We start from the raw sequence: 25999 nt of genomic DNA on the forward strand, positions 1-25999 counted from the left end.
TGCACTAGTTCCCCCAGTTGGTCACAAGTTGATTAAATTCCAGTTTTCCCGCCCGTTTTTTCTCGACATTTCAACTTTTTTCTCGACATTTTTCCTTTTTTCTCGACATTTCGACTTTTTTCTCAAAGTGCATAATGAAAAAAAAAATCTTCCCCCAGTTATAACTAATATAGAAATATGCAGCATGTGTTGCCTTCATTCTAAAGCTTATACATACAAGACTTTTCATTTTTTGCGGCTTCAGACATATTTGTTTTTTGTGTTTTTGGTCCAATATGGCTCTTTCAACATTTTGGGTTGCCGACCCCTGAGCTACAGGAAGGCTTGGATTCAGTCAGCCAGGTCGGCGTACGTTAACCTACAAGGTTAACGACATTCAGTCCCGTGAAATCTGTCCAAGTCTCCTGATTTCATCCGTCCCGAGGTTCCGGTCTGCTGGAGCCCAGCGTTGTCTGGTCCTCTAGGCACAGGCTTAGGCCCGCCGTAGGTCCAGACGGCCCGGGTACCTGCAGGATCGGTGGACCTCCGTCAGTCCTCCACTCAGCTCTGGCTGCATTCAGATATAAATCCACCAGCGGTTTGATTAGTCAAAGGTCCTGAACTGGTCCACAGTGAAACCTGTTGTCTGTCCAGACGTTTCCTCAGGTCGTCCTTCAACGTTAAACCTCCACCATACCCACCCACAACTGGTCCCACTGCACAACCATACTTTTTTAATTCAAGATCTTTTTATTGGAATTTTCACAGAGTAAAAAAAGGTGAAATGCTGCATGTCGATTACAAATATTTTGAGTAGACATGGGCATGTTAATCATAGCATACACCAGTGTACAAAATATAAAAAACAATTAGACAGTATGAAAAAATATAAAATAGTAACAAAAAAAACTACAGACCAAACTAATCCCTCCCCTGTCACTGCCAGATTACTAATCACAATATGAGGTCACTCTATCATCAAAAGCCTGCACTAGGAATACAAAAGAAATATGAAGTATAGTTCACAGGGTCTGGAATGCTTCTAGAAAAGGTCCCCACACTTTCTGGAACTTATTTGATTTCTGAAGCGAGTATCTAATTTTCTCCAGTTTTAAGCAGGACATGATGTCTTCCAGCCATTGTGCACGAGTAGGAGGGAAGGGATCCTTCCACCTGAACAGAATTGCCCGACGAGCCAAAAGGGAGGCAAAAGACAAAGTGTGCCCCTGTGCAGTGGTTAACTTCCTTCCTCCCTCCATGACCCCAAACAGGGCAGTCAGTGGGTTTGGTTCTAATCTGATTTTAAGCACCAGAGAGAGAGTATGAAATACTTCCATCCAGTACTTGTTTAGACATGGGCAGGACCAGTACATGTGGATGAGAGAGGCTTCTGCTACTTTACATCTTACACAGTATGGACTAATATCTGGGTACATGGAGGATAACTTTGCCTTGGAAATATGAGCCCTGTGTACCACTTTAAACTGAATTAAGCAGTGACGTGCGCACAGGGAGGTTGTATTATGCACAACCATACTTAAAATAAAATCTGTCTTAGGTCTTTATTAGGGCTGGGTATCGATTCAAATGTCAAGAATCGATTCAATTCCGATTCTTAAGATTCAGAATCGATTATCAGGATTTGATTTGATCCGATATTGATGTGGGTTAGTGTTATTAACAAGGTTTTTTTAGTTGTTGCCTGAATTATATGACTGTAGTTCTGCAACATATGAATACTAGTATTATATTGAGATTCAACAGCAAGTATTGCAGCTAATGATGCTGTAAGGACCAATCAGCTCCCAGAATGCTGATAGAACTGCTTTCAGAAACATCTTGGGACAGAATTACCAAACAGATCCAGGGAGGAAACAGAGACGGATGAAATCAGTTTTATTTTTTCCCGTTCATGAGAATTTGGTTTTTAGCATTTTAAACAAATGTAACCCCAAGACAGTATATAAAGCAAAGAAATATAGACAATTTATGCAATTATAACTGAAAACTTTAATGTTTTCATACATTTAAACATATTTAAAGGCAAAAACATGGCACTAGTTATGTTCATGTCCAACAAAATATTCCTTTTTTGGGCATAAACAAAAAAAATACCAAAAGTTGTAAAAGTTGTAATGTAATGATAAGAAAAAAAAATCCTATAAATACCTAGTGAAATAATATTTTCCCTATAATTATTGTGAAAGAAATAACTCAAATAGGCCTTTTAATATGTATTTAGAATGATTAAAAAAAAGAAATTGCAACAACTCATGCAGTAAACAAATCATTTTAGCTTGTCTGATTTATTCTGTCACCAGACACACAGCTTACCATGATGCACCGGGCATTTTTCAGGTATTTCATGACAAACCGTGTGTCCAATAACAGAAGAAACCTAACAAGCTACAGTGTATAATAGATATAGATAATATGAACTTCATTGAACTAATATAACATTTTGAAATTTAAGCTAAAATAGCCAGTATTTTCTCGAAAGAAAAGTTCATTTAGTTTTGGAGTTTTCAAAACCAGCACTTTGTTAACGCTACAGCTGCTCTTCAACGCCATGTTCATTGTTTGATAGTTTCACACCACGCCATGTGTGAATTAAACATGAAGGGATTAAAGTTCACTGGGCGAAAATGTAATGATGGAAATTTTTTTTTTTGATCTTTAGACATACGAATTGAATTTTAGGAATTAATATGAGAATCGATTTAGAATCGGAAAATCGATTTTTTCAACACAGGCCTAGTCTTTATTCACAGTTCAGATGTCAACGAGCCACATGGCTAAACCGATAGAGCTGAAACCACGGCAGCTGCTCTTAAACAAAAGCCCGGTCCTGCACAGACTGGCCCGGCCCGGGCCGCCCGGGTGTTTTCTCTGATCAGGGTCTGTTCCAGCTGCAGGAGGAACGGTGGCTGCTGACGGGGCTGAGACCCCCCGGGGTCGGGGTTTCACCCCCAGAACCCACGCTGGTCTGGAACAGACTCCACAACCCAATCAAACACTTTCTGGTGAGGATGAGAGCCACTGTCGTCCAATCAGGACATGCTGGGCTTTGAGGCGCTGACCAGATGACAGCTGATTGGCTGTGCCCGCTGCCAATCAAAAGTCCACAAACGTATTCACTGAAAAATGAAATAAAAATGACCAAAACTGAGTTTATTTCTATTGCAAATGTGGAAAAAAGGAAATCGACTGCTGGATCCAGATCCAGTAGAGGACCTGCAGGTCTGGATCTGGACCCTGGTGGTCTGTAGAGGACCTGCAGGTCTGGATCTGGACCCTGGTGGTCTGTAGAGGACCTGCAGGTCTGGATCCAGACCCTGGTGGTCTGTAGAGGACCTGCAGGTCTGGATCCGGACCCTGGTGGTCTGTAGAGGACCTGCAGGTCTGGATCTGGACCCTGGTGGTCTGTAGAGGACCTGCAGGTCTGGATCTGGACCATCATTACAAATCAACTGAAATATTGCAAGCCTTTTATTATTTTAATATTGCTGATCATGGCTTACAGTTTAAGAAAACTCAAATATTCTATCTCAAAAAATTAGAATATTCTGAGAATCTTAATCTTACACTGTAAACCATAATCAGCAATATTAAAATAATAAAAGGCTTGCAATATTTCAGTTGATTTGTAATGAATCCAGAATGTATTACATTTTTGTTTTTTTAATTGCATTACAGAAAATAAAGAACTTTATCACAATATTCTAGTTTTCCGAGACAGTCCTGTATATTCCTTCAGGTCATGTGATCAACAGCCCATGTTCCTCAGACACTGAAGAGTTCAGCAGAGGAAACGTGACGCAGCCTCTGGCTCCCCCTCCTGCCTTCTATCCTCTATAGTTTGTAGGAAGTTGGACATTTTTCCAGACACTTATCTGAGACTGGTTTCATAATCTGAGGTGGGAGATAAGGAGGAACCACCTAGACCCTGACAGGAGCCCAGAGACACTTCCAGATAATTCTTCCAGTGCTTAGACTCTGGAATCGTCTGTCTTCTATGCCGGAGGCTAGAATAGCCCAAAACGTTTTTAATTGGGATAAAACACATAACTACCCTTTGTGTCAGGGAATAAATGCTATTTTTAATTAAACTGAAACTACAACATATTTTTATAAATGGTCAGCGGTGTAATATTCAGTATGTTACTTCTCTGAGTATAAAGAAAAATGGGCCAATGACATCTGGCATAAACCGAAACTTAAAACTTACTGGTTGATGAAGAATATTTATTGTCCTGAGCCTTATGTGACTTAACCCCTGGATAGATCACAAAGATCATTATGTATCAATTATGAACTGGGATTCTCCCTCTGGCCATAGAAACAGGTATAACTCTGTTCCTGAAGAGGAAACATTATGTAGTGTTTGTGATTTAAATGTTGAGGATGAACTTCATTTTTTGTTTTATTGTCCATTATATGATGAAGACAGGCAGCTTTTATTTCAGAAAATGCAAGATTGTAAACCTGAGTTGTTTTGGACTGAGGATGAAGTTGGAATGGTTTTTCAGAGAGGTTTTCTCTATAGCTACCTTTATAAAGAGAGCCTGGAAACAGAGAAAGGACAAATGATATGGAAACTGAGAAAGGATCTGTAATTTGATCTGTAATGTAGAAGTGGAATTTATAATTTTGTTTGTAGCAGCTGATGTTTGTTTGCTGGCATAGTGTATCTGTGTCCTGTAAGCCCTTATAGGCTGGAACCTTAGAGGTGTATGACACATTAATAAATAATTCATTCATTCCAGCTACGTGTGGTTGGACCAGCGTCTGAAGAAGCTCTGGGACCACACCCTCCTGAAAACACGGGGACAGGTTAACCGTGAAAGCCCAGGGTTGGGTCCACGTGTTAAACATGAACACTGACGGTGCAACAGTCCCCGTACCTTTAGAACTGGCTCTGGAAGTCTGTCGGGTCTTAATGGTCCCAGTGAGGTCTGCAAGAACCCACATGGAGTTCTTGGGTTCCACATCTTTTTTTTTTTATATATATTTTTATTAGGGGGTAAGGCACAGTAGAACAGGAATCAATTACACATTTACATTGAGTATCATTTCTGTATGGCAATCTACAATATATAGGATATTACCAGTACTGTAGTTGAGGGGGGATGAGGGGGGATGAGGGGGGATGGCATCCCCCCCTGAAATAAAAATGGTCAAAATCATCCCCCCTGTAAAACTACCATCCCCCTCCATCCCTTATGTCATTTCATCAATGAATGTGGTTTTACTGCTATTTCAACATTTAGAGTCATCACCAGAAAAATAACTTGACAATTTTCACCTGTTTCAAGTAAATTTTCACTTGAAATAAGTAGGAAAATCTGCCAGTGGGACAAGATTTATCTTCTCATTACAAGCAAAAAGATCTTGTTCCACTTATTTCAAATGAAAATCTACTTGAAACAGGTGAAAATTGTTTTTTCCAGTGATGAGTCTTGTTTTAAGTGTAATGAGATTTTTTTTACTAAAATAAGACATTTTAACTAGAAATAAGACAAATATTCTTGTTAAGATTTTGAGTTTTTGCAGTGATCCATTGTACTTATCCTGTAAAGGACAGAATCATATTGATAAGTTCAGAAAACTGAAAATATTTAAAGCTTACAGAAGGCTGCATTTAACTGCTGCTATGTCATTCCTGCAGTATTTCTGCAGGTGTTTTGGTCAGTGCTATTATTTGTAATTTATATTATTTGTAATCAGCACAAATTATCTGTCCCCATATGATAAAATCCACCATCCCAACTTTTAACACTCAAGTACTGGATATTTGACACAATACTGTGCATCTCAATGGAATGAGAAAAAGATAGTCTACCTTCTAGGATGTTTTTCTGGATTTAAGAACAGCATTACACAATTTAAAGAAAATTATAAACTGAAAATTATTTTAAGTCATTAAGTATTAAGGCTACACAGTATAAATTAGATGAATAAAGAGTGGAAGAATGTAAGAAAGAGAAGCCACTTAGAGCTACCTTTCACCAAATATCTGATCTTTTCCAGTTTCAGAAAACACATGGTATCGTGGAGCCACTGAGGGCTAGAGGGAGCCTGAATGGAGGTGGCATCTTGCCAGTAAGGAAGTAAAAGCTAAAATGTCTAGTGAGTTGAAGTAAAGCAGCTATTTGGTTCCACATCTGAGCATATCATGGTTGATATGGTTAAAAGTTCTCAAATTTGTTCTTAACTATAAGACAACCTTGACCTGTCTTAAAATGTCTTCTGTGAAAAGGTAAGACTCTGTCACCTTTTTAGACAAGTTTAGACTAGGTCATAGTTTGGGGATATACTTTGTAATTACACAAAGAGCCTGTTAACTGTTTTTTAGCATGTTAGTTAATTTTCCCTAATAGTTTTTTTTGCACATTAATCTCATCCACCATAACCTTGAAAAGTTCCTGCATCTCTTTTTCCTCCTTCTCCATGTTTAGTGAGTGACTGACGGTTAAGACCAAACTACCTGTATAAATGTTTGTTGGCGCGTGCAATGCAATGACATTAAGAAGTTCTTAAGTAGAAAAAAAATAAAAGATTCTTAAGAAATTAGTTCTTAAAATTGAGGAATTGCACTTAACTTTCTTATGAACTTCTTAATTTTAGATCTTAAGACATTTCTTAAGATTAACATATTGGTGAATCCGACCCCAGAACTCGGTGGAACAGCAACTTCAAGTCACTGCTTGTGCTTCCCTCTTTGCATTAAACCTGAGTGCTCTAGATCTGAAACCCCCAAACAGCTTTCATGTTCTTACACGAGCAGCAAGGGGGTAGTTTCACCAGTATTCACCAGATTGTGGTATCTAGGGTGTGTGTGTATCAATCGTGGTGACTGAGATCCTGGTTCCTGCAGGAGGTCGGACACAGTCCATGTTGAAGACTGAACATTGAGATTCAACCGTCTCCCAATGTTCAGTCTTCAGGTAATCAAAAGAGGACTCATTTCATTGTCAAGGCATCTTTTATTTTCTTATTCCTTTTGATTTAACAAAAAAAACATTGGGACTTGCGGAAAACCGTTAATGCAAAAGAAACTTCAAAAGGCAAAGTCACAAATGCAGCAACATGTCTCAATAAAAAACGAAAAGGAAACAGAAGGCAGAGGGAGGGGGACGATCTGCTGAATCTCCATCAGTAGGAATGTTGTTTATGGAGGGGCGGAGCCTACGAGGGCGCGGCTACAGGGGGAGCAGGAAGGTCCGGGTCAGGAGCTCAGAGCTGCCCGCAGTTGGCGATGATGAGCTTGGCTTTGGGCTTCCCTGAAGAGCTGCCGCAGCCCTCCATCTTCATCACCACGTCCATGCCCTCCACCACGCTGCCGAACACCACGTGTTTCCCATCCAGCCTGCAGACAAGAGAGCAGGGATCAGTGTTTACCTCAACATCCCGCTAAAGACAGACACCTCTAGTCCATGGGCCAGAGCCCAAAATTTCACTGGTCAGCACCACTCACGGTGACTAAACTTACTTATCATTTTTGAAAAGATCCATGTCTGTAGATGATATTTTGGTATGATAACCTTCCTGAGTGGCAGCTGGATCATAGCTATCAGCTCATGAAGTTCAGAAAATTACATTTTAGATGCTGCTGCATATCCTGGTTTAGACTCATGTACAGGAAATCTGTCAATGTTTCACTATATTGTCTTTGGTATCATTTTAAAGGGGACCTTTAAAGCATTCATTCAAGCTAAGATGTGATACATTTCCTGAATCCTTATGGTCCTGCGAGTATTCTAGTTTTTTGCGTCTGTTGTTCCTAGATGACACAGGGCTAAAAGATAGTATATCATTTAGGTGAAAATGGTGTGAATGTGTTTATAGATTTAAAGAGCTGCAGTGACCTCTGTTAGTCAGATAGATTCTGCTGCAGCCCCTGTTGAGTCTGGAATGACAGACCAGGAGGTTCAGGAGAACTACAGGACTGTCTCAGAAAATTTGAATATTGTGATAAAGTTCTTTATTTTCTGTAATGCAATTAAAAAAAAAAAAAAAAAAAAGTAAAATGTCATAGATTCTGGATTCATTACAAATCAACTGAAATATTGCAAGCCTTTTATTATTTTAATATTGCTGATTATAGCTTGCAGTTTAAGAATCCCAGAATATTGTAATTTTTTGAGATAGGATATTTGAGTTTTCTTAAGCTGTAAACCATGATCAGCAATATTTAAATAAAAGGCTTGTTGATTTGTAATGAATCCAGAATGTATGACTTTTGTTTTTATAATTCCATTACAGAAAATCACAATATTCTAATTTTCTGAGATAGTCCTGTAGACCGGGTTTCAGCAGCTTCCCTGCTTGGACCCCCCCCATCAGCGACACCAGGAGTTTATTTTATCCTCTATTACAAAAGACATTCAGCTTCCTCTAAAGCAGTGTTTCTCAGTTCCGGTCCTCATTCCCCCTGTCTTGCATGTTTTAGATGTTTCCATGCTTCCACACACCAAGATACAAGTAGCTGTGTCACCAACAGACTTGTGCAGACCTTGATAACAAGCTGACAAGGACCATTAATAAGAATCAGGTGTGTTGATGCAAGGAAACATCTAAAACCTGCAGGGCAGGGGGGGTGAGGACTGGAATTGAGAATCACTGCTCTAAAGCAGTGATTCCCCAACCTTTTCTGAAGCTTAGACCGGTTTAATCTCTGACAATATTTTCACGGCCCAATCTAACGGTGTAGCTGATAAAAACTAAATAAAAATGACAAGATCGCCACTAAAAACAGTGGTATTTTCTCTATAGTAATACATCATTTTCGAAAAAATAAAATAAAGAAAATTGTAAATTACCTTTAATATGAGTATTTCTATAAATGTGTTTGTTTTCTCATTAATGTTATTTAAAGCCAGGCTTTTATTTGTTATATATTAAGTTTAATTGATGGTGTTTAGTGCTTTTTTGAAGGCGTCTCACGAGACCTTATAAACACCCGGCGCGTCGGACTTTAAGGGTAAAAGTTTAACGGCAGTAGAAAGTGTGTCTGAGAGACTAAACGAGTGTCAGGAATGCTAAAGTGGAGCCTAACTGACACAAAGCACCTGCTGATGAGGATTTGTTTTCTTTGCAAATGTTATGCCGTATTTATGTCCAGCTTGAGTTTGGTTGCCATGGTTACTCATGTATTGTGGTTAACGGTAGCCGTTATTACCGAGCGAGCAGCTGCGTCGGTCTGTATTTAAGTTAAATGAAACTTGTATGAATGTAGAAAGACTAACTATTTTAAACATATTTCTAACAGAACCCTAACCCCCCTCCCGGCCCCGGGGCCCCCGGTGCCCACCATGTGGTCTTGGCTGTGCAGATGAAGAACTGGGACCCGTTGGTGTTGGGGCCGGCGTTGGCCATGGACAGGATGCCGGGCCCGGTGTGCGTCAGGGAGAAGTTCTCGTCCCCGAACTTGTTTCCGTAGATGGACTTGCCCCCGGTTCCGTTGTGGTTGGTGAAGTCGCCGCCCTAAAGGTCAAAACAAGTCAGCGCGTCAGACATCAACTCCCCTCGTCAACTCTAGGCATCACTGTTCTCCTGCAGCTCCAGCTCACCTGGCACATGAAGCTGGGGATGACGCGGTGGAAGGAGGAGCCCTTGTAGCCGAAGCCCTTCTCTCCGGTGCACAGGGCACGGAAGTTCTCGGCGGTCTTGGGCACCACGTCAGCGCGGAGCTGAAACAGAAACAAGACGGTTAATCGATGAGCGGGGGAATGCGTCAGCACATCATCCTCCGACACGGCCAGGCTGGGAGCCAAAGCAGATTAGCAGACTCAAGGGTATAATCTGGACGACCCAGACCTGCACCTGTGCAGGGGTCAGGCCGCTTAGCCAACATTCATGGATCAACTTATCTGGATGACCAGATCCACCAGGTCGTTGCAATTACACCTAAATTGACGGTTTCTGCTTTGACCATCAGCAGCTCGTCTCAATCTAAACATGCAACTCTTCATTTCTGGACGTCCACCAGGAGAACCACATGATTACAGCGGCGCCCCCGGATGGCCAAAACAAATAACTACAGTCCAGTAGACACCTGATGCCCCAGTGACATGTGCTGAGTAACGGAGGATTAGTCTGCTGTCTGCTTCACCCATGCTGAGGGAGACACCACCACGTGTCAGGCTGGGTCTGGGAACTCTGGATTTAGGCAGCAGTTCTCAGTACCAACTATAATACAATTCAGCTGACTTGGTGGCAAAATAAGCAATATTCCTTAAACAGGGTTCCTACATATTTTTCAAGGTCAAATTCAAGCACTTTCAAAATCTTCAAGCACCTTAATCGCTGGGGTAAAATATCTACAGGAATATATATATAAAATTATTTTTCTGCTTTTTATCACAATTATGTGCATTGTATCATTTTATTTTAATAGTGCATATACGATACTGTGAGGAAGGGACAGGACTAAATCAGCGTTCTGCTTTCTCCTGTTCCCTCTCCAACATATTGTTTTGCTGTGTGTTTTATTTTTGAATGAGACTGTTAAATTGTTTTGCTTTTTTTTTAAAATATTTTGATGCCTTTAATTTGATGGGTTTTGTTCTGTTCGAGACAAAGCCAACAATAAAAATGCTGTAAACATCTAGTTATGTTTCATCTTACTGATTTTATTTCTCCTTGTAATAACTAAACTATACAGTCTGATCTCAATGTTGTGAAAGACGAGTTATAATTCCAAGCACTTTAACTCAGGCCTTGAAAACACAACATTGAAATTCAAGCACTTTGAAGGCTGTCAGGCCCCCGTAGGAACCTGCTGCACACACGTCCAGACCCGGTGGGTGTAGAACTGCAGCTGGTTCTGGTCAGGCCCATTAACCTTGCTACCTGCTCAGAAATGCTACTTTGTGGTTCTGCGCATGCGCACAGTCGATTTTCAAAGTTTGCATTATTTCTTGCACGACGTAAAATTGATAATATGGGATGTTGAGTATTTGATCCTTCAAAAGACACTACCCATGACATGAATTGCATTACACTTTGTGAACATTATACAATGAAGGGAAAAAAACAAACAAATTCTATGGCTTTATTTGATATTCATTCAGTCATTGGCCTTTATTTAACCAGACAGGTCATTAAGAACATTCTTATTTACAATGACTGACTGGAGAGAGAAGAGACAAGGAAGTGGGTTAGGGAGTAAAAGACAGTAAAATTGAAGCTCTACAAAGGTAGAAAACCATTAGGGATTAGCATTTTTTGGCAAAGCAGCAGAAATTGGCAGAATGCAGCAGCTGCAGCTTGGTTCTGCTCGGGCTCATCAACAGCATTGCACCACAGCAGGCCCGGTCTGCAGGGCGTGATGTCATCCGGTGACGTCACCCGCAGGAACGCCCACAAACTGGCACAAAATGGCGCCGGTGTGCTGCCATTTTTTGCTGCTTTGCCAAAAAATGCTACCTAATGGTTTTTTACCTTTGTAGAGCTACAATTTTACTGTGTTTTACTCCCTAACTCACTTCCTTGTATCTTGCCAGGCCGTCATTGTAAATAAGAATGTGTTCTTAATGACCTGTCTGGTTAAATAAAGGCCAATGACTGAATGAATATCAAATAAAGCCATAGAATTGGTCGGTTTTTTTCCTCTCTATCGTATAATATTCACAAAGTGTAATGCAATTCATGTCATGGGTCGTGCATTTTGAAGGATCAAATACTCAACATCCCATATTATCCATTTAGCGTGACAATCAAACTTTGAAAATCATCTGTGCGCATGCGCAGAACCACAAAGTAGCATGTCTCGGCAGGGAGCAGAAATTGTCAGAACACCGGTCGATCCTGGCCCTGGACCCGGTTACTGGCCCCGGATCAGAGCTCTGCGTCCCCGCCGCCTCCTCCCACATCTGCAGTTCCCGCACACCCACCCTCTCCCCTCTCTCCCCCACCCCGGTGGAAGTTTCCAGATCCCCCCCCTCCCCTCCCCCACCCCCGCCCGGCCACGAGGACCTGCTGACAGCTCGGGTGTCTGTCGCCATGCCGGGCGGGATGCCGCGGTAATCCTGCATCCGCGCTCCGGGGCTTCCAGCTGGAAGCCCCGGAGCGCGGATGCAGGAGTACCGCGGCATCCCCGGGGCAGACGCGGGTCCGAATCCCGCCGCGTCGGCGTGCATTCCCGGGCCCTGGTCCCAACCTTCCCCCCACCCCTCCCCGCACCGCTGCACCACTCCCGCCGCCATTACCTCCATCACGATGCGGCCCATGGGGGATCCGTCGGAGGTGACGTCGAAGAATACTCTAGGCTTGGCCATCTTTGCTTGGATGTGGACCCGGGCGGACTTAGAGAGGGTTTTCCGGCAGAGAGACAACGACGGGGCCGCGGAGAACCGAAAAAGAGGCTCTTGCGAACGACCGCGCTTATAAACGCGGAGAGGGGGCGGGGCCAGGCCACCGGGAGCCAATCAGAAATGACGACGTCCCCGACCGACGGGTGTTTCAGCCAATCAGCGGCTACAACGCTATTCCGCAGGGTGCGTGTATTATTGGGTGTGTTTGATTTATACGTCTAAAGCGGACCGAGGAAGAGGCGGCTTTACACGTTCCCCCATAGACATTTATACGTAGATGCCTCATCGAGTGTTCTTGCCCGCTGCTGCGATACGTCAACGTCGCCGCCATATTGGATGTGGCAAGACTGCGCTGTAAACTAATACAAGTAAATGGACTTATTTTCATAAAGCGCCTTTCTACAAAGAAATCCATGTTATATCAGCTATAGAGAACAAGGTAGTGCCGAAAAACAATAAATACCCTCACCCCCTCACAAAAATAAGAAAAATAGATAAACATATTTTCTCACCAACAAAGCATATTTTACATAAACATATTTAAAAATTTTCAAGTAACAAAGAGATTTTTTTCAGTTATTTTATTGTCTGAAAAATGGTTCAAATGTTATTTTATTGTCTGAAAAATGGTTCAAATATGTTAAATTAAAATTTGTTTTGTTGATGAGAAAATCGGTTTCTCTATTTTTCTTATTTTTGTGAGGGGGGATATATATTGTTTTTCGGCACTACCTTGTTCTCTATAGCTGATATAACATGAATTACTCCTATGTGGGATCAATAAAGTTCTTATTTTTGCCATCTGAGAAAATTAAATATATTATATTTGGTGCCTAACTGTTTCCCAAGTATATTAGTGTGTGTGTGAATGAATAAATGAGACGTGAAACGTACATTTCTTTGTAGAAAGGCGCTTTATGACAATAAGTCCATTTAATTGTATTAGTTTACAGCGCAGTCTTGCCACATCCAATGTGGCGTCGTCGTTGACGTACGGCTCAGTGCTCGATAGGGCGTCTGCGTTCCCCGGCTGTTCTGTAAACACAGCCCCGCCCTCGTGTTCCTGACGAAAAATAATAAAACAGTTGGAGCGCCAGAGCAGCGCGCGCCAAAGATGATTGACGGCCGTGTCGTCCAATGGGCGAGCGGCGGGGCCTGCAGTGGGAGCGCGCTCCCGGCGCCGGGGGGGCCAGAGTGCTGCTCGAGCACGCGGCCAGGGCGCGGCCCAATGCTGAAAGTTAAGTGGAAAATTTCAGGCGGCTGTTTGGTGATCAGGTTCCGCAGAGAGCCAGAACCGACACCCCCGACCCCCCCGAGCCAACAGAGCCGGGGTTATGTGTAGAAATGAGAAGGGTTGCAGTTTGACCTCACTACATGCATTTGCTTTAATTGATAAAGACTGCGTCACGTGTTAAATGCGCAACATGAACTTCCTGAAATCCTCCATGAAAAAGTGTTTGTCCCGCCAGAGGCGGAAACCACGGGGGTGAAGGGGCTCGGCCTCCCTTCAAAGTAGGTTTGCCACCCGTCCCTTGAAATACGGAATTGTTACTAAATTGGGAATTAAAAGTTGCGTTCCGTATTGAACCAATACAGACACATATTATGCTCTTATTTATTGATGTCATAATATACAGGTGAAGGTCAGAAAATTTGAATATATTTGAAAACTTCATTCATAGTAAATTCAACTAAAGGTGAACCACATATATTATTTGCCACTACATCCAAAGTGAGATATTTCAAGCCTTTATTTGTTATGATTTTGGTGATTATGGCTCACAGCTTATGAAAACCCCAAATAAAAAAATCTCTATATTACGAAATCAATAAACAATTCAATCATCAAAATTATAATAAATAAAGGTTTAATACATCTTGCTTTGCATGTAATGAGACTATATGTTAGTTTCACCTTTGAAGTTGAATTATTGAAATAAATTAACTTTTACACCATATTCTTCACCTGTAGTTATATTCTACATCTGGGCTGATGTGGACGTACATAGCAGAGGTTATTTCAGTTCCTATATGGTTGGCTGTCTGTAAAGTCATGCAAGTTCAATGCTATTAAGGCTCTTTAAATCCAAGCATTTTGTTTTTTCATATGAAATAAATACATTTCTATGCAGTTTAGAAGTTTTGGGGATGTCCCTTTTTTTGGCGCCTGCGCTGCTGAAATCAATGTCCCTTATTTCTATTTCTGAGGTGGCAACCCTACTTTAAAGGGAAAAAGAGAACGCTATAAATCCATTATTTACCTCGAATAATGACAAGAAAGGGAGCTACAGTCATGGAAAATAACAATTAAAATAATAGTAATGATGAAAAGCTGGTCTCCTCACTCTGGAATAACATCAACGCAACAGTCCCCTTGTATTTCTGTCCGAAAAAAGATACAAATAAACTTTTTATTCAAAGTACAAACGCGAATAAACATGTAGATATGTACATTATAAATATATGTAGATATATAGATTTATATTATGGATATAGATATATTGAGTTATATTATACATACAGTATTTATATAGCTATATCTCTATTAATATATATATTGATTTAAAGTTATATGTAGATATGCCAATATATAGATTTATAGTAATTTTTATGTATATAATTGGAGGTAAATATATGTACCAGTATATATATATATATATATATATATATATATATATATATATATATATATATATATATATATATATATATATATATATATATATATATATGTATATATATATATATATATAGAATATCTACTCTTATATGGAGGATTTTTTGTGCCAAAATTAAATAAATAAATACATAATGAATTCATTAAAATGGGAATGAAATATATCATTATTAAATGTGTCATTAATTAATTAAAATTAGAATGAAATGTGTCATTAATTAATTAAAATACAATTCATTTTAAGTAAAAATATATATTTATTATTTCAGCATTTAATTAATTAATGACACATTTAATTAATGATTTCGTGTTGCGTGTGAATCATGAAATGTAAAACTGCATTTAATTAATTAATGACACATTTAATTAATGATTTTGTGTTGCTGAATCATGAAATGTAAATTAAAACTGTCAGTTTCACTTGTCAAACTCAGTGGCGGATTCCAAACACCTCATTGGTTCCCCTGCACATCAAGTCAAGATGGGAAAGTGCAGAAATAACTCCAACGACTTCGAGCAGTTCCTCTGCTTTACACGCTACATGCTCGGGGTCAGCAGATCCTGCTTCCACATACTCTGCAAGGTCGAAGATATCGCTCACCAACTCTTTACAAAGTTCACGAAAATCCTCCAAACTCACAGCTGTCATGTTTAGAAAGTCCAAAACAGTGGATTCCACTAGATTTGCGTTAGCCCCGCCCACTGAGTTTGACGAGTGAAACTGACAGTTTTACATTTACATTTCATGATTCAGCAACACGAAGTCATTAATTAAATGTGTCATTAATTAATTAAATGCAGTTTTACATTTCATGATTCACACACAACACGAAATCATTAATTAAATGTGTCATTAATTAATTAAATGCTGAAATAATAATATATTTTTACTTAAAATGAATTGTATTTTAATTAATTAATGACATATTTCATTCTAATTTTAATTAATTAATGACACATTTAATTAATTAATGATATATTTCATTCCCATTTTAATTAATGAATGATGTATTTATTTATTTAATTTTGGCACAAAAAATCCTCCATACTCTTATATAGTTATTCAAGTATATTGTTATATCATTCCTGTCTATTGTTCTCTATTATATTGTAGTATTATAGTAAAGTAATGATAATGTAATACTATGCATTATAATTACTTCTATTATTACATACATACATAGTAGCACAACTAAATGATGGGCATTTGTTTTGTTTTCTTTTGTTTGCTCTGATTGGTTTTGAGTTTGACTATATTTATATATAATTGAGTATTATATCACTATATTGAATGAAAGTAGGGGTGTTTGGTTATGTGTGTTTTATAAGTAAGCTTATTGAAACTCTTATTATATGTGTTTACTTCAATCCTACTTCGTTTTGGATATATATATATATATATATATATATATATATATATATATATATATATATATATATATATATATATATATATATATATATATATATTGTATTTTATTTTTTCACTTTTTTGTATTCTTTTTTTAATATGCATGTTCGAAATAAAATCTTCAAATCAAATCATATAGTGTCTCCCCAGAAACAATATAAATGTCCATGTGGAGTTTTATCCACCATACACAAACATCAAGTCGTCATAATGTCGTCCCTGGATGAAACCAGACGGACTATTTCGATTAATACCATACATTTAATATTCAGAGCTCTCACCGGGTACAAAAGAAAAGTGAAGCCAAAGCGATCATTTAAAAATCCGTGTCTCTGGTTTTGTTTGAATGTTGGAATATTTTATCACATCCCAAAATAACGCTGTCCTTGTCCAGGCCGTAACTCAAAAATCACCTATGGTCTTTATTAAAGTTACTCATGCTGAAATTACGTCAACACTTTGTCACATTAGCTTACAACAATGATTATAAAAGGTGGTGTGAATTTTTAAAAGTCACCTTTTAACACGTTTACAACTTTTTTGCACAACTTTACGTAGAAATATGTTATATATAAATGTGGAATATAAATCTAAATTTAAATGTTGGAGTGAAACTAAATATTAAGCTGGTATGCAAGTTCATACTGCTGGTGATGGGAAGTAGCTACTAAAATAAAAGCTCAAGCAGGTCAAATTGTGTTTATAGATCCAAATTAGGGCTGGGGATCGATTCAAATGTCAATATCGATTTGATTCCGATTCTTAAGATTCAGAATCGATTATCAAGATTTCATTTGATCCGATTCAATATTGATTTGGGTTAGTGTTATTAAAAATGTTTTTTTTTTTCAGCTGTTGCATGAATTATATGACTGTAGTTCTGCAACATATTAATACTAGTATTATATTGAGATTCAACAGCAAGTATTGCAGCTAATGATGCTGTAAGGACCAATCAGCTCCCAGAATGCTGATAGAACTGCTTTAGGAAACATCGTGGGTCAGAATTATCAAACAGATCCAGGGAGGAAACAGAGACGGAGGAAATCGCTTTTATTTTTTCCCATTCATGAGAATTTGATTTTTAGCATTTTAAGCAAATGTAACCCCAAGACGGTATATAAAGCAAAGAAATATAGACAATTTATGCAATTATAACTGAAAACTTTAATGTTTTCATACCTTTAAACATATTTAAAGGCAAAAACATGGCACTAGTTATGCTCGTGTCCAACAAAACATTCCTTTTTTGGGCATAAACAAAAAAATACCAAAAGTTGTAATGTAATGATGAGAAAAAAAAAAAATCGATTTTTAGACATACAAATCGATTTAGAATCGGAAAATCGATCTTTTCAACACAGGTCTAATCCAAATATTTTATTACAATCTACTTATTGGAGGAAATGAACAGGTGGACATGCTTATAGTTATGACTCCAAAGAATAGCAAAAAAACCAGTTCAGAGTAATTTCATTTGAACTTGGTGACCAGCCTGGCCTGGAGTTCCGGGCAGAGCCCCGTCCACCGGACAGATAAATGCCGTTGTCCTGCCGGCTCCTCCCCTGGACAAAGCTCCTCTCGCTCCCTATCTTTTTTTGTAATGTCATGGAAAAAAATTCAAACATGATATAGTTTATAATGAAAGGTCAGCAGCTGTGGGGAGCAGGATAGTGGGGGGAGATCAACAGCTGTGTGAATGCAAAATACTAACAAAAGGCTGCGAGAAAGGAATTAGAAGAGGGGAGGATAGAAAATGTAGATGCAGATGAAAATGCTACATCTCTTTTGTACTGTATGCCTTTCTCTAACAGAACTAGCACCTATGTGTCGGGTGCACGGGTACACAGTGTCTTAGCTTCCAATGATCTGTCAGGTTTTCTTGTCTTTTGTTCCACTATTTTCTAAATGATCTGCAAGGTTCTACTCATTCCCATATAAAAGAAGTCAAACATCATGTTGCCTCAGAATGGACTGTCCAGCCTGCTGCTGCAGCTGTTAGTCAGTTAAAATAAACTGGTAATCTCGAGCTCACCGATGTAGTTTGTTAAGGATCTGTACTTTACTTTGTACAATTTATAAAATTCCATAACAGTAATCAGGTTTATGTTTGGGTACTGTTGCAAGACCTGGTAGTGCCTTATGTTCCGGGCAGAGCTCTCCTTTCTCGGAGTGCAGGTTTACTCGTAGTTCCTAGAGTATCCAAATGTAGATTTGGAGGGCGGGCGTTATGCTATCAGGAACCGTTACTATGGAACCAACTTCCAATCTGGGTTAAGGAGGCTGACACCACCTCCACCTTTAAAACTAAACTTAAAACCTTTCTGTAAAGCCTATAGTTAGTGTTTAGTAAACCTCTAGGTAGTGTAAACTCTAGTGTGTTAGAGTCAGTAGTCATAGTTGCAGCTATAGAACAAGACTATAATAGTTAGTCTCAAATATAGCTTCGCGGTAGATATGCTGCTATAGGCCTATGCTGCAGGGGGGACCGACATGATCCACTGGGCGGTGCCTCTCACCTTTCTTCTCCTCTCCTCTTCCCTTCCCTTCCTCTCTTCTCCATTTCCATTTTTATTTATTATAAGTATCTCATAGCCATCATTTTTGTCCATCGTTCCTGTAGTTTCTTGTGCTGGCCCCCCTTTTTTCTCTTTTGTGCATGTTTGCAGGCCGGAGCTTTGGGAGCTGCGTTCTGGCCTGCGGCCTTCACTTTTGGATCCAGACACTAGGGGCCAGTAGCAGAACTGAAGACCTGAAACTAGACCCGGGTGGTCACGGTTCAACAGTTTTCCTGTCTTTACCTGAGCTCATGCTAACCAGAGCCGGCCCAAAGCATAAGTGAACTAAGCAGCTGCTTAGGGCCCCGTGACCACTAGAGGGCCCCCGAGAGTTAAAAAATAAAAAATAAAATTACTTTTACCGGTACATAAATACACATATTGACAATGTACTGTTTATCTAAGTTGAGTAATTATAGTTCTAGTTTTTGTAGTACTTTGTTGTTGCACTTAATTGTTGTCGTTCCACTTCAAATTGGTGTTGCACATTGCTGTTACAGTTTATTTAAAACCAAAAATAAGTAGGCCTACACTGTAGATGACAATCAGTATCACAGTTAATACTATATCACTTTAAATATTAAGTGTAAATCAACCCCAGGCCGCTCTTGTAGCTGAATTTGCTCCATTTTAGATTAAAAACCATAGATGGTAAAAACCTGCCAGGCTGACAGTAGGATGATGGAAACAACTCTGCTGCAACTGTGCAGCTCTTTCACCTTTTATCTGTTGCTTCTCTGTGTGGCCAGTAGTTGCTGACTTTGATAAATATTCAATGAAAGATTTTTCTGCAAGTTTGTTAATCTGTTGTAGCTTCCATGGTCTTAATCACTGTGGATTACAATCTAACTACAACAAAAAGTTCTTACATCTAGTTTTACAAGTGTATTTGTAATGACAGGGAACATGAAATAAGTTTATAGTGGGTGTGTGAATGATCAATAATCAGTATTATTGGCAGTAATAGAGGGCCCCAAAATCACATTTTGCTTAGGGCCCCATGGACGCTCGGGCCGGCCCTGATGCTAACCTATGACCAGAGGTGGGTAGTAACGAGTTACATTTACTCCGGTACTGAAGTAACAGTACTTTTACTTGAGTACAATTTTTGGCTCCTCTACCCAGCTCTGCCTATGACCTCACTACACTGTCTTCATTTCTGGACAGACTGTGTCCTTGTGGACTGATGGACGTGTGAACGGGCCGACTGCTCCTGGCGTTGCTCTGCAGATCTCCCTCCGTCTTCAGCTGCTTCATTCATCGATTGTAGGTGGAGTTTAGAAGGATTTTCTCTTGTGGTTTAACATCCCTGAACATTGATCAGATCGAACATTGATCAGACGTTATAAAAGGCAGCTCAGACCACGGGCGAGGGTTTCCAGTGTGTTTATTAAATTACAAAGGTTGTTACTCTTATTGTTCAGGTCAATCTCATCGTTACTGGATCGTACAGTCATCGTGAACACTTATTTTTACCCAGAAGCCGGCGGACTCACAGACATGACGACACCACCACGGTCTACGGTCACTTTACAACACACAGTCATGACGATGACGAGGATGAAGCTGCTGCAGGCTCCCACACCTTCAGTCTCAGCCGTTTCCACTAAAGTCCGGACGTGATTTCCACCGGGCCACGAGAGCGGAGCGCAGGGGAAGACGGGTGACGAGGGAGAAGAGTGGCGAAGACCTTCCTGCTGCAGTTTCTAAATACACATCTCCACGCCCACAGGGGAGGAGGAAGCCATCGCAGCTTCTGACGTCACAAACGCAGAAATCTGGACGCGTTACTTTGCAAAAATTATCTGTAAAGTGTTTCGTCTTGGATTTTGAGGTAAAGGAAGTCAGCGTCATCACTTCTGTGCTCGAGATCTGAAAGGTTTTTCTCAGAAGTCTTTCCTAAATCTCAATCTCTCAATCTTTGAAAGCAGAAGAAACGAGGAACTGCTTCGTGCCAGCAGAGAGAGAGGAAAAAAACGGGACAGATTAAGTCTGATTGATTGATTGGTAGAGGAACCGGCAGCGGAGCAGGTTCTGGTCTCTGTTGTTTGGTCCTGGTGTTTAGGAGAATCCGACAGGAATCCCTGTTGGAGCAACGAGAAGAACCCCGTGTTTGGAGTCACATTAACGGAGACGCTCCGTGGCCGGTGCTACAGAGACATATATACGTAGACGCTGCTGCGATACGTAAACGTCGCCGCCATATTGGATGTTCAAGACTGCGCTGTAAACTAATACAAGTAAATGGACTTATTTTCATAAAGCGCCTTTCTACAAAGAAATGTACGTTTTACGTCTCATTTATTCATTCACACACGCACTAATATACTTGGGAAACAGTTAGGCACCAAATATAATATATTTAATTTTCTCAGATGGCAAAAATAAGAACTTTATTGATCCCACATAGGAGTAATTCATGTTATATCAGCTATAGAGAACAAGGTAGTGCCGAAAAACAATATACAGGACTGTCTCAGAAAATTTGAATATTGTGATAAAGTTCTTTATTTTCTGTAATTTTCTGTACAGCTTAAGAAAACTCAAATATCCTATCTCAAAAAATTAGAATATTCTGTGAATCTTAATCTTAAACTGTAAGCCATAATCAGCAATATTAAAATAATAAAAGGCTTGCAATATTTCAGTTGATTTGTAATGAATCCAGAATGTATGACTTTTTTTTTTTTTTTTTTTTTTTTTTAAATTGCATTACAGAAAATAAAGAACATTATCAAAATATTCTAATTTTCTGAGACAGTCCTGTATATAACCTCCCTCACAAAAATAAGAAAAATAGAGAAACATTTTCTCATCAACAAAACATGTTATTTGCACAAGCATACCAGGTGCCCTGTGAGCCACTTGGCATGTTAAATTCTTTCTACACACCTTACTCATAACCTCTGTAGTCTCTAGCCAAAAAACACTTAATTTATCACTCCTTGTAATTTATAGTATGTTTTTTGTTTTGTTTTTTTGTCTAGACCTCTGTTACTTGTCCAAAATATCCATTCTTTTTCAATGTTTGAATCCAAATGATTTATTTTGTTTTGTATAAAACCTCCTGAGTTGAGGTTCATAAAAGGGTAGGCATAATAAGCCTTGGCTTCAGCCTATACCTTTTCGGCGCCATTTAAAATATTGGACTATTCTTATGTTGTATCCAAATGGACCGAAATAAAAAAAACTCAAAATCAAAAAAATTGTTCTTTTTTTCTATTTTGTTGTCTGAAACATTTTTCAAATGTTATTTTATTGTCTGAAAAATGGTTCAAATATGTTGTTTTGTTACTTGAAAAATTTAAAATATGTCCATTGAAATAAGTCCATTTACTTGTATTAGTTAATTAGCGCAGTCTTGCCTCATCCAATATGGCGGTGATGTTGACGTACGGCTCAGCGCTCGAAGGGGCGTCTACGTATAGATGTCTATGGGTGCTAACGGAGACGCTCCGTGGCCGGTTGCTAACGGAGACGCTCCGTGGCCGGTTGCTAACGGAGACGCTCCGTGGCCGGTTGCTAACGGAGACGCTCCGTGGCCGGTTGCTAACGGAGACGCTCCGTGGCCGGTTGCTAACGGAGACGCTCCGTGGCCGGTTGCTAACGGAGACGCTCCGTGGCCGGTTGCTAACGGAGACGCTCCGTGGCCGGTTGCTAACGGAGACGCTCCGTGGCCGGTTGCTAACGGAGACGCTCCGTGGCCGGTTGCTAACGGAGACGCTCCGTGGCCGGGTGTAAATCACGTTCTCGTCTTTTCTGGGCCGTCAGACACAAACAAAACTCCGGAGCCTCTGCTCCGGCTGGACGGACTGCACGGCTGCCTCCACGCTCCGGCTCACGCGTGAACATCACGACTGTCCGACGGCGGTGAGACTGAGTCCTCTGTGGACGTGGAGGCAGCGCTGCAGTCGGCGCCCACGCTGATGGCTGCTGTCGCTGCGACAGGGAATGAAGATGAAGCTTCAAATACAGATTCAGAGGATAAAAAACAATTAAATAAAGTTACCATGGAGTTCATAGTCACACAAAGAGGTTTCCTGTCTAAAAGCTGCTCTCCTTGTTATCCGCGGCTCCGCTCTGAGCAGGCGGACGAGGAGAGGAGCAGTTCGTATGATACAGCGGGGCCTGGGCCCGGTCTCGTCCAGCTCCGGAGCTCCGGAGCTCTGCCAGGGGATCTGCAGAGCTCAGTTGTTCTCGAACAGCGACAGCAGGTCGTCGTTGTTGTTGTTGGGCAGGTCCGGAGGGCCGAGGTAGGACAGCAGCTCGTCAGGGTTGGTCAGCTCCAGCTGCAGACACACATTTACATTTCAATTCAATTCTATTTTATTTGTATAGCATCTAATACAACAGATGTTGTCTCTAGTCCAGGGATCAGCAACCTGCGGCTCTAGAGCTGCATGCGGCTCTTTAGCGCTGCCCTAGTGGCTCCTGGAGCTTTTTCAAAAATGTTTGACCTTTTTTTTCCCTTTTTTTTCTTCCTTTTTCCTTTCCTTTTTAATCTCGACATTTTGACTTTTTTCTCGACATTTTGACTTTTTTCTCAAAATTTCGACCTTTTTCTCGATATTTGTACTTCAACGTTAATCTTGACATTTCAACTTTTTTCTCGACATCGACCTTTTTCTCGGCATTTCGACTTTTTTCTCAAAATTTTGACTCTTTTCTCGACATTTTGACTTTTTTCTCAACATTTCGACTTTTTTCTCAACATTTCGCCTTTCCCCATTTGCCTTCATTCTAAAGCTTATACAAGACTTTTCATTTTTTGCGGCTCCAGACATATTTGTTTTTTGTGTTTTTGGTCCAATATGGCTCTTTCAACATTTTGGGTTGCCGACCCCTGGTCTAGACGCTTTCCAGACACCCGAGCAATTATTACATAAATAATGGCAGGTAAAAACTCCCATAGTGGGAGAAAAGCCTTAAGCCAAACAGTGGCAAGAAAAACTCCCCTTTAGGAGGAAGAAACCTGGACCAGGACCTGGATCATGGATCCACAACCACAGTTGAAACTTCACAGTGGCCACGGTTACATGATGTTTTTTAATTCAAAGTTAATTATTGCGAATTAAATAATTCCCGACTTAACTATTTTCCTTCGAGTTGACATGGAAATAGTAATTCTGAATTGAGGTTTACATGGAAAACACGTTTGATCGGCTTTATCCAATTCCTCTCCAGGTCTGGGGGTTGGGAAGGTTCTGATTGGATAGGGGGGGGACCGGAAGTTAAACTACTGGAAGAAAAACAAACTTGGCCGCTACAACTTTGAAAAGCTCACCATTTTCATGTTTCCTGTTTCCATCTGTTCTTTTAATTATTTCTATTTATTAAATAAATGGTCTCTGCTCTTGACCAGCGTTTACTGCTGCTGCATCTTGAAACTTTGTTTGGAAAACCAGCCCAGTGTGGAATATAAGCGTCATGGAGACAGACGGGCGAGGGAACGAGCAGAAAGAAAGACCGGGATTAATTTAAAGAGGAATGAGTGAATACATGATCACAGAATTATTTTTTTCGGATTTAAAATCGGAATAAACCAGCCAATTACTTCGGAATTAAGTCTAATTCGGATTTAATTTGAATTCTGAATTAAAGAGGAAATTAAACTTCCCATGTAAACGCACTCATAGGAAGCTCTTTGGAGCCAAGATCCATCAGAATCTGAAGACCTCGTGGCTCCAGATCACGCCAGCTCCTGATCAATATAATAGGCTTGTGTTGGGAAAAAAAATAAATCCATTTTCAGATTCTAAATCGATTCTCATATTAATTCCAAAATATCGATTCATATGTCTAAAGATCGATATTTTTTCATCATTACATTACAACTTTTGGTATTTTTTTGTTTATGCCCAAAAAAGGAATATTTTGTTGGACACAAGAATACCTGGTGCCATGTTTTTGCCTTTAAATATGTTTAAAGGTATGAAAACATTAAAGTTTTCAGTTATAATTACATAAATTGTCTGTATTTCATTACTTTATATACTGTCTTGGGGTTACATTTGCAAAAAATGCTAAAAACCAAATTCTCAAAAATTAAAAGAAAAAAATTTAAACAATGTGGGAAAAAATCTAACCGATTTCATCCGTCTCCGTTTCCTCCCTGGATCTGTTTGATAATTCTGACCCACGATGTTTCTGAAAGCAGTTCTATCAGCATTCTGGGAACTGATTGGTCCTTACAGCATCATTAGCTGCAATACTTGCTGTTGAATCTCAATATAATACTAGTATTAATATGTTGCAGAACAGTCATATAATTCATGCAACAGCTAAAAAAACTGTTTTAATAACACTAACCCAAATCAATATCGGAATTGAATCGGATCGAATCAAATCTTGATAATCGATTCTGAATCTTAAGAATCAGAATCGATTGACATTTGAATGGATCCCCAGCCCTACGAGATGAGGGTTAAAACGTTCCTTTAGGCTGAATCTACAGTTATGGTTAAGATTCAGACTCTGGCGCCGCGTTTTAATTAAAAACATGGTTTCATTAAACAGAACCTGTAATAAGTCTAATCATCTGATCCTCATCCGACACGGAGAATGTTCTCATATCCAGAAGATAAACACTCTAAAAATAGAGCGGACATAAAAAGGACAAACATCTGCAGGTTTGAGGTGAAGTCTTACATCCAGAGAAGGTTCTGGAACGTCGGCAGAGCCGCCAAGTCCAAAGGAACTGTCTCCTTGGAGACGGGGGTTCTGGTTGTTACGCTGCATCATCTGGCTGCTGCCGCCCAGCTGGGGGTTGCCATGGAGACCCTGCTGCTGCTGCTGAGAGAGAGGGGGACCATGGGAAGTGGAGTCCATGTGGCCCGACATCTGAGAGGAGAGAGATGGAGAGAGAGAGGGGGTGGGGGTAAAAGTTACATGAGAGGGATGAGGAGAGAGGGGATGTGGAAGGAGGGAAGGAAGGAAATTGTGAAACGGAAAAGAGAAGGATGGTGAGAGTGAGGAAGAAAGGAGCAAAAAGGGAGGAAAGATGGGACAAAGGAAAGAAGCATGGAAGAAAAGATAGAAGGGAGGGAAGAGAGGGAAG

At 40.0% G+C, this 25999-nt stretch overlaps 2 protein-coding genes across 3 annotated transcripts in view; both read right to left on the reverse strand.

Annotated features, from left to right (window-relative positions):
• Positions 1 to 6945: 6945 nt before the first annotated feature.
• On the reverse strand, positions 6946 to 12355 carry ppiaa (peptidylprolyl isomerase Aa (cyclophilin A)). Its single transcript, XM_061729640.1, has 4 exons — positions 12192 to 12355; positions 9552 to 9671; positions 9293 to 9465; positions 6946 to 7348 (listed from the first exon to the last, which is right to left on the reverse strand). The coding sequence occupies exons 1-4, from the start codon at positions 12258 to 12260 to the stop codon at positions 7216 to 7218; spliced, it is 495 nt and encodes a 164-aa protein (XP_061585624.1). The 5' UTR covers positions 12261 to 12355; the 3' UTR covers positions 6946 to 7215.
• Positions 12356 to 20312: 7957 nt separating this feature from the next.
• zmiz2 (zinc finger, MIZ-type containing 2) overlaps positions 20313 to 25999 on the reverse strand; it is a 53732-nt gene continuing 48045 nt past the window's right edge. For both annotated transcript variants that reach the window (XM_061729642.1, XM_061729641.1), the window contains exons 20-21: positions 25591 to 25782; positions 20313 to 23231 (exon numbers count right to left, since the gene is read on the reverse strand). In XM_061729642.1, coding sequence (XP_061585626.1) covers positions 23130 to 23231; positions 25591 to 25782 — 294 coding nt within the window. In that variant the 3' untranslated portion in view covers positions 20313 to 23129. The remainder of the gene's footprint in view (positions 23232 to 25590; positions 25783 to 25999) is intronic.

This window comes from Cololabis saira, chromosome 9 (assembly GCF_033807715.1).
Source record: "Cololabis saira isolate AMF1-May2022 chromosome 9, fColSai1.1, whole genome shotgun sequence".
Taxonomy (NCBI): domain Eukaryota; kingdom Metazoa; phylum Chordata; class Actinopteri; order Beloniformes; family Belonidae; genus Cololabis; species Cololabis saira.